This window comes from Medicago sativa, chromosome 7, assembly GCF_051527215.1.
Source record: "Medicago sativa cultivar Bolivia chromosome 7, Bolivia_mono, whole genome shotgun sequence".
Classification (NCBI taxonomy): Eukaryota; Viridiplantae; Streptophyta; class Magnoliopsida; order Fabales; family Fabaceae; genus Medicago; species Medicago sativa.
Genome location: NC_140755.1, coordinates 100,567,343 through 100,577,638, shown reverse-complemented (window position 1 = coordinate 100,577,638; position 10,296 = coordinate 100,567,343). Strand labels below are relative to the sequence as shown.

Here is a 10,296-nt window from a genome sequence, read left to right as displayed (position 1 = left end):
CTCCTCTCAAGTAGAATTATTCCTGCTTAGGACCTCTTGTGATCGTTTCATGCTCGATTGCACCAATTTCGATGGACTAACTTAATTTATTAAAAAAAAAAGTAAAATCAATTCTAATTAACAAATATCAAAATCAATTATATATCTCGAGAATCGATCATAGTCCTCTAGAAGTGAAACAAAACATACATATAAATATTTAATGAATATCTCAAAGTCAAGGATATACCAACAAGATTACCGAGATGGACTACTACTATAGTATAGTTAAATTCTACAACCATTTATAGAGTTCACAAGCTTCACACTTTCATTTCTTTCATTTCCACGCAGGACAAAACGGAAGTGAAAAAACAGAGCTAAAAAAGAAAAGAAAAAGGAATATTGACACCGATAGATAAAAACAAAAAAGAATCAACCATTGTCCTTCACTGAACAATTTTACATGAAACCAAATATCTGAATTGAAATACTAGAATGATGCCCCTGACAACTATTCATGATCCACCTGTGAACAAAAACATTGAATATGTTCACTGTCAGTAGAAGGAGAGTTAACCAAATTTAAGGTTCAATTAATTTCTTGTTAATGAAGAAAACGTGAGAAAATAATAAGCAAGATAAAGGCTTCACAGAAAGAAAGCGTCACAATTATTTAGCAAATAGAAAAACAACATTTTGTTTTTTTGAGAGAACAACATGTTTTCTTAGTTGGCCAGATAATGAAACTTACAGAAAATTTAGACTCTGTTTCCATAACCATGAGATTTGTTGTTTCCCCTTTTTTAACAGAACTAGTTTTCCGCTAAGATTGTGAATTTCAATATTTTACTGTGTTTGGGAAGGTAACAACTACTGATCAAATACTCAATAGAAATAATTCACTTAGCCTTTGTTTGGTATGAGAGAAATAGAGGAGAGAGAGATAGAGGAGAGAGGAAGAGAAGAGAAGTTGGAGATTTCTCTTGTTTGGGAAGAAGAGAAATTGAGAAGAGAGAAGAATAAATGGTGGGCCCATACCTTTTTTTGTTTCTCTTCAAAAGTGAGAAGAAAGAGGGAAGAAGACAAAAAAGTCTATTATGCCATTGGTTTTTTAATTAATCATAAATTACAATGTTGTCTTATCAACGATATTTTTTTCTTTTTAAAAAGAATAACATTTCTTTCACTTCTATTTCTCTCTTCTTTCTCTTATACCAAACAATACATCAAATCTTCTATATTTCTCATCTCTTTCTCTCTTCACAAACTCTCTCTTACCTATTTTTCTCTTTCCAACTTCTCTTCCGAACCAAACACACCCTTAGTCGGTGTTTAGTATTTGACAAAATTAGATTAATACCATAATTTTGTTGAAGTTCAAAAGGGTAGCTTTTGCTAAGTTATTGTGACTCTCCCTGATGACTTTACCAAACAGAAACCCCTTTCAAAATCTATTTATACCCAGAGCTTTGCACAAAAACTTAGTACTCCTTGTATTGAATAAACTCCGTATAATTGATCTAAGATGTACCAGTTATATGTTAACAATTAAAATAGTAGTTAGTAAATATAAAGAAAAAGAGGAGGTCACCCAAAAAAAGGGTGGGAGAGGTGCAACACAAGGACTCTGTTTCAAAAAAAAGTAAATATAAAGAAACATAGACCCTGATGGTATTGGTTTGAAACTTGAGAGTGTCAATTTAAATGAGCTAATTTAGTTTCTTAATATATATATATATATATATATATATATATATATATATATATATATATATATATATATATAAAGAAACATGACATGAACCTAATTTAGTTTAATTTATAAGCACGGCAGTCAAATTTCAGTATAATTAAAAAAAAAAAAATCGAACCTTATATTGAGGGGGTAATTGGAAGATGATGATGGATCACTTAGTGATAACATAGATAGCATAGAGAATTCCAGGAAGATAGCCCAAAATGGTGAGAATCAAACATATCCAAAACTCGACCTGTATTTATAACACAAGAATTAATTAGCATAAAAAACATATATACAAGAAAAGCAAGAAAGAAGAAAGAAGGTTTTATAGATTATTACGTTGCAACCAAACTTGAGGAAGACACCAAGAGGTGGAAGGATGATGGCAAGAATAATATCGACGCATGTAGCAGTGCCCATTTTCAATATTTTGAGTTGGAAATTTGAAAGAAAAAAAGAAAAAGTGTTACAAAAGGACAATTTAGTTTAGTTTACACACAAGACACAGTTGTTAGTTGATAAAGACGAGGGAGGAGTGGTTCCATTTATAGGACGTGGAGTGAATGGACAATCCAGCTAACGTTTCCATTTAAAATCACTTTTTTGGGACCACGTGGCTTCTATACGTTTACAAACATATCCAACTATTATCGAATCCAATTCTTATATAAATTAATTAGGATATTGTTTAGGATATCATTATCACGGTAAACTGACCGACTCATTTGGGTAAAAATAAAAATTTCATGTTTTTGTCCTTCATAGATTTTTTTTTTGGTCAACAGTAGCAAGTTTATATATGTTCATATTTATATGTCAATGTTATGACTATATTGTGGTTAAAATATGTTGAAATTATCTCCATTTATTATGTGCAACATATATGTATGACTATATTATGTTCAAGAAAATGTTAAAATGTGTTCAATAAGGACCAAAAATAAAATAAAAAACATCATGTTTTTATTTTTATGGACGTAATTTAGAATCTCTATATTTTAGGAATGAAAAACATATTTAACCCATTCTTTTTTATCTATTATTTAAAGTATTTTAATTAAAAATAATAATTTTTTTATATATTTATCCTTTAATTTTTCCAAACCTTAATAAACATGCATCCTATAATTTTTTTTTACTGCTTTACTAATGTTTCCTTTATTTTTTTTATCATATATTTTTTTATCATTTTTTTTAATTTGATTTTTTTTATCATATCATGTTATATTATCCTCTCTTACCCTGGCTACCAAACAAGGCCTTAATTTATTTTTATTCAATATTTAAAGTTTTTAATTATATGTTGTTTTTTATTTCTTTACAGATGTATCCTTTATATATTTTTTTATTGCAGATATGACACTATAATGAAATGAATAAGGAGTTTTTTCTTTCCGAATCTTCTATAAAGAATGAAGCGTGTTTTTGCTGAGAATGTACAACTAAGCATGCAAATAAAAAAGCACTTAGAAGAGTGTATTAGAAGAGAAACTCAAAAAACAAAGAAAGCGTATGGTCTACGATCCATATTCACATGCGGGTGACATTAGCTTGATCAGTCGGCAATGGGTATATGTAGTTCATGACCATGTAATGCAAATATGGAAAATGCTACTTCTCAAGAAAAATAGCTTCAAGAATTTTTCAAGACACAGTTGACAAATTTTAATTGGATGATTTATTTGTCCACTTCCTATTTTTCAGCCACACCTCCTTGAATTGTGGCAAATAGTGCATTGTAATTGGCTATTCTTTATTCGAAGAATTATTGATGTTATTTTTCTAGAGATATAGCATTGCATGCAAATATACATCTATGGAAGAAAAACAACGAGAACTGGAATGTTCAGGAGCTGGCACACGTGATGGACCCATTTTCTAACGTGGCAGGGACGGTTAGTCTGTTTAACCACCACAAGTCATCTTCTAGCTTGAATTGGATGAATAAAATAGGGTAGTCCTACATGAGACGAATTAATGTGATTGGTGATTTTGTTAATCAAAATTTAGAGATATGAATAACATGAATGGAATTGAAGGTATGCGCCCGTCTCTATTCCTGCCCTATGTTGCTTCCGGTCACTATAGCATCCGGGTGGGGCTTCAGTGACTTTGTGTTGGGTGACTTGGTGACTTTAGTGTATTTTAGAAGAAAGAAAGTGGTGATTGAATGATTAAAATGAATTATTTTGATGAGAGAGAATTATTGGTTAGGAGAGAGATAGAGACAAAGGCACCGAAGCTAAAGGCACCCAAGTCTCACCCGTAGTATCCTAGACTTCAGTTCATTCCATAGCAGGCCGGATCTTGGGGTGTGCAACCCGCTCAATGGAACTGGGTCTCTCTAAGGTATGAGCCTCAAAAAATAAATAAATTATAGTTCAATATTACTACTAAGTGTTAGATGAGTGTTTTTTTGGGAAGGTGGTTTGAGGTTCCTCATGTATACGGTAGTGATTTTCACCTTTGGATGAACCGTATATATACGACACCTTGTATTTATCTTTTAAAAAAATTAAATATAAGATTGTTCTTTTAAAAAAAAATACATTTTTATTATTACGGGTCTCTTTTCGCTAACAGAACCGAGCCTCCAGATTCGTAGGAACGACCCTATTCCACAGCTAGCTTCATAGCAACCACAATTTTATGTCATACAATTTGAGTAACACCATTTGGATTTGATACAATAACAACGTCACATAATTACTCGTCTTTGCCATCCGAATTAATCCTGTCTGAATTACATTACAAGGTAATACATTATACAGCTCATTCTATTTCTTCATTTAACATTTTTTTATGGGATGAAATTCTTATAGATCTCACCGTTTATGCAAAAATAAGGGCCGTTAGCAATAATAGTCTTGTAAAATCACATTCAATCTCGCTAAGGGTTTGTTTGGATGCACAAAGAAAGTGAAAGGAAAGAAAGAGAAAGGAAAGATTGTGTAAGGAAAGAAAGAGAATAGAAAGTAAGAGGATTGTTTTGGTTGTTTGGTACAAGAGAAAGTGGAATAGAAAGTTAGAGGAAAGAAAGACCTAAATTTAATAATTACCATTGATACCCTTAAACAAAAATAATATGTTAAGAATATATTATAAACTAATTGTCTATAGTTTTAGTAGAAAAATAAAATGTGGCATAAAATAACATATAACAAAACGTTAGGCAATAAATTATTTCAAAAAAAGAAGTTTGAATTGAATAAAAAAAAATGAAAAAAGACAACAACCAAAATAGTAAAATCAATAAAGAATAAATAATACAAATAGGGGCATTTTGGACATTTTCAGCAAAACACTTGCATTCCTCCAGCTTTCCGTTCACAAGTGTGGGGAAAACTTTTTGACGTCGGCCCCACATCAATTCTTTCTTTCCTCCCTCTTTTTAGGTTGTTCCAAACAATAGAAAGACTTTTTTTCCTTAGCATTTCTTTCCTCATCACTTTCTTTCCCTTAAAACAAACATACCCTAAGTGTCGGGAAGAGATTTCCTCCTGTGAAAATTTAAGCCATTGAATGCATTATCTCATTTTTTTTAATATTAATTAATTTTTTGCCTTTTATTTTAAAGGGTTTGGGATTTTACTAGATCTTTCTATTCATTAGAGATAATCTGTTTTCCTAGACGATGATATATTTTTTTTTGTAGATACGATACTATAATGGGTTAATTATGTTTCTAGTCCCTATAAAATAGCGACCTTGTAAGTTTAGTCCCTACTTAATTTTAATAGCATTTTTAGTCCCTAATTTTGTTTTTCTGCACTGAGTATTAGTCCCTACTCAATTCAAATTTGTTTAATTTATGTTTAAACTCTTAAATTTTTGAACAATTTTTTGCAGACATGTTTAGAACATTACTAAAAGTTCGTCCGCAAAAAATTATCGCAAAATTTGATTTCTACATCCAGATTTTATTACTTTTTATCTTTAACTTTTGTCGTTTTAAAAAATTCATATTTAATTCATTTCATGTCAGAAAATTCTAAATTTTAGTAAACGAACTTTTCATAGTGTTCTAATCTTGTCTCAAAAAAATCGTTCAAAAATTTAAGAGTTTAAGGATAATTAATCAAACTTTGTTTTAGCAGGGACTAAAATTATAAGTAAATTTTTTTTTTTATAGGGACTAAAAATGCTATTAAAATTAATTAGGGACTAAACTTACAAGGTCGCTATTTTATAGGGACTAGAAACATAATTAACCCTACTATAATTTAGTGTCGTTTGAAATGTTTTTAAGTAGAGACTTTTTATCTTGGTTGAGAATGAAGCATATAATTTTGTTTATACATTTAAAAATTTATATTAAAATTTTTTGAAGAAAATTCTTATAATCTTTTAAATATATTTGTGAAATTTCATTCAAAAATATAAAAATTACGTATAAGTTGATTTAAATTTAAATATAAAGACAAGAAGTAGTGATTGAAAACCTTTAGAAAATAAAAGTCAAAGATTCCTTAAAAAAGTCAAAGATTTCTTTTTAGAAAATCAAAACAAAAAATTAATATATTTATAAAAACCAAAATATTTTAAATTAAAAAATCATGATTTGTAAAAAAATAAACTAAAAATATCGTGATCTATGTTAGGTACACGTGTTCTTGTCAAAAAAAAAAAATGTTAGGTACACGTGGGGAGGTGGGTCGCAGCCGACATAAACATCACATCAACTTTATGTAATAACATTTTCATTTTTCAATTAATTCAAGGTTTTGTCAAGAAAAAGAAAAAAAATTAAGAAAGAGGTGAAACCCAAAACAAATGGAAACACCTGGCCCATTCTTCCAACACGTTACGGTTTGCCGATAGACGACGCAGACCACCAAAAGTCCAAAACTATTAACGCAACGGTTGACCAAAATAATAATAAGTCGATATTTTTTTGGGTTAAATATGTTTTTGGTCTTTATAAATATGTCAATTTTTCGTTTTAGTCCCTCTAAAATTTTCCTTCAACTTTTAGTCCCTATAAAATTTTCAATCACTACTTTTGGTCCCTATTTTTAATTTAATTTTGTATTTTTTAATAAAATTGTGAAGAAATGTGTAAAATATTCTAAAAAAAATTCTAAAAAAAATTAGAATTTTTTAACAAAACACAAATTAATTATGAATTTTTAACTGTAAAAAATATAAAAATTCATATTAAATTCATGTTTTGTTAAAAAATTCTGAATTTTTTTTTGGAGTGATTCTTATAATATTTTGAATTTTTCTAAAAAAATTTATTAAATAATATGAATTTTAAATATGAGTTTACTTTAAAAGAGGGACCAAAAGTGAAGATTGAAAATTTTATAGGGACTAAAAGTTGAAGGAAAATTTTAGAGGGACTAAAACGAAAAGTTGACATATTTATAGGGACCAAAAACATATTTAACCCTATTTTTTTAAGACAAATTCTATGGTACACCCATTAATTTGATTGTATTGGCACATCAAGTCTTTAAATTAATGGTTAAATGAGTTTTTTTTGAAGAAAAAAAGTTATTTTATATCACCTATAATTATAATACCTAAATCTTATTTACCAAAAACGTTGACGAAAAAAAATTTAATTTTTCTAAATTTTTATTTCTCATAATAGAGAATTTTGATTATCTTTTACAATTAAATGTAAAAAAATTAGTATGATTTTTATAAACAATGAAATTATGTTTTTTCTTATGAAAAGATATTTTCTAAATTATAAATATCAACAAATAGCTCTTTATTTCATAAAAATAATAGTTAATTTATAAATTTTTGAAGTAAGAGTACTGGTACACCTTAATTTGCGAGTGTACTGTAGAAGTTCCTTTTTTTAAGGATATAGTAATTCATTAATTATATACCTATATTTGTAAAATTAAATAATGTCATATGTGGCTAAAAATTTAATGCTTTTTAGTTAACTTCCTAAAAAAAAATTATCTTTTGTTAACATTTAAAAATGTTATTTTCTTTAATAGATTTTGTCTTGTGAATTTGTTTTTCCTAAATTTTGATTTTTAGCATCAGAGCATGTTTATAAATTATAATCTCAACTTTTAAATTTGTTAGGGATTCACAACTTTTAAAAATGTGAGACCTCATCCAAATTCTATTTTGAGTTGCTTTAATTACTTTGTAGAAAAGTGAGGTTTCGCTAATTAAATGGCTGTTAGTTTTGTTTGAGAGTGAAGTACTCATCAAATCATTAAAGAAATCACAAATGCCTACATTATTCACAAATACAAACATAATTAAATTTACTTAATTTAGGTCAATTTGACACTTTCCGACGGTTACACTGTCCGAGGTGCCTATCAAATTTTTACAACTCAGGACACTTTCACAGTTGATGCATCAGGAGACATTGTATGACATAAGCAGGTTCCCCTCAAGGTGTCTATTGTAGCTTGGCGTCTGCTGAAAGACAGGTTACCGACCAGAATGAATCTTCTTAGGCACGACATTCTTCAGGCCAAGAGGGATAGGTGCGTGGCGGGGTGCGGCTTCGAGGAGACTGCATCTCATTTGTTTCTCCATTGCGAAGTGTTCGGGTCGTTATGGCAATATATCAGGTCTTGGATTATACAGGTCATTCAAAGGCTCGTCGATCGTTTCTCCAATTACTTTGTCTTCTGTGTGTTTGACTGCTCTGGAGTGAACGTAATATCAAAATATTCAACAACATAGAAACTCCTATTTTACAGCTATTAGATCAAGTTAAATTTCATTCTTTATGGTGACTTAAGGCTAATAATGCCACATTTGTGCACGGTTCTCAGAGATGGTGGTCGGACCCCTTACTGTGTTTGGGTCTTGACTGACCTTTTTATTTTGTATATACTTTGTAAGTCGGTTTGTCATTTGAGGTGGCCTCTTTAGTACAACTTGTACTAGGGAGCTCTCATCGCCATTGTTAATATATCCTATTTTGATTTCTTAAAAAAAAAAAAAGTTCAATTTGACACTTATCAATACATCATCCACATATAAGCACAATATCATACAATTATTATAGCTATTTCTTTTTTTTTTTTAATTTAACAATAAACACTAAACACAATGCATGCTTTTTCAAAAAAAATAAATAAACACAATGCATGTTCCACTCTATACTTGCGATTACCAGCTTGAACAAATAAGGAATCAATTCTTTAATTTCATACTCTTGGACTTGGTGATTGCTTTAATCCATAAAGTTCCTTATTCAATCTATATACCATCTTTGTTTTCCTTTTGTTTCAAAATGTAGATTTGACATCAAATTGACACAAGGCCAACCTTTTTCACTATCCAATGCTACCATCATTGATGTAATGATCTCCATTTTGGCCACAAGAACAAACCCTCAGAATAATCTACTCCTTATCTTTGCATGAAATTCCGTTCTACTAATCTAGCTTTATATTTAACAATTGGACCATCAAGATTCAACTTCAATTTGCATATTCGTTTGACTACTATTTCCTTCTTATCGTAAGGTAGATCTATCATATACAATGTTCGATTTATTTCAATAGCATTCCAGTGTTGTCTTTCAGTGTTAAACTGCTCATAGCCTCTTCTATAATGTATTCAGTTATGATACATGTACATTTATTTGGCAAAAATTTCTCCTTTAGCATACCTTTTAGGCTCATTTGGATGTTTAAGGCGTTGTAACTACATGTATGATGATGCCATTTTCTTCACAATACTTTTCAAAAAGATTGGCAGTGTACTCTCCATCTCCATTACTTATCAAAACTTTTATTGGTTTCTCACTTTGCTTTTCAACCAACATTTTGAATTTCTTAAAGATGTCAGGTGCCACTCTCTTATGTTTGATCAAATATCATGCAACTAAATTCATCGACAAAAGAGATAATATACATGTTTCCCTGTATGAATTCTACTTCAAACAGACCATAAATGTTTGAGTGCACCGCTTCATGTAGTCTCCTTGCTCTTCCTAGCAGTTGAGAGTGAAATGAATTTCTACATTACTTGCTTGCCAAGCAAACTGCCCATGCTTTTTGAGGTATAACAGTAATTGATATCCTTTTACTAACTACTTAGTGCTCTAGTAATTCAAACTTTTGAAATTTTAAATTCCCAAATCTAGCATTGCCACAACCTGCACTCATATACTAATTCTACAACCTTCAAGCAATGAATCTCAACAATATTCATATTAATATGAAAGGTTCTAATCTTATGTAGTGGCGATTTTATCACTTATTTCTGGCTTTTATAATACATCTTCAACATTTTAGCTTTCATTACCACTTGAAAACCTTTTTGCACCAATTGACCAAGACCCATCAAATTACTTTTCGAAATGAATAACAAAAAGTTTAGAAACTCAACGACATTCAAATTTATCATATTATTATAAATTAAAACGACTAAAACATGATGTTAAAATCTTAGAAAAAATTGAAAATATAATTGAGAGACATAAGCAGGGCCGACCCGACCCCAGTGGAATGAAAAATCTTTATTATTGAATGAGTTGTGTGTTACATCTACATTATTATTATTTCACACTTTTCATAGCTATTTATAGAACTGACTACGCTAGTTAGTTACTCCTTAATTTGGTTAACACC

General features: G+C 29.7%; 1 protein-coding gene across 1 annotated transcript; it reads right to left on the bottom strand.

The window, feature by feature from the left end:
* Positions 1-226: 226 nt before the first annotated feature.
* On the bottom strand, positions 227-2,240 carry LOC146911237 (hydrophobic protein RCI2B-like). The gene is made up of 3 exons (XM_085723163.1): positions 2,063-2,240; positions 1,854-1,973; positions 227-508 (listed from the first exon to the last, which is right to left on the bottom strand). Exons 1-2 carry the CDS (start codon positions 2,141-2,143, stop codon positions 1,890-1,892), a joined length of 165 nt encoding a protein of 54 aa, XP_085579289.1. The 5' UTR covers positions 2,144-2,240; the 3' UTR covers positions 227-508; positions 1,854-1,889.
* Between the last annotated feature and the right edge of the window lie 8,056 nt (positions 2,241-10,296).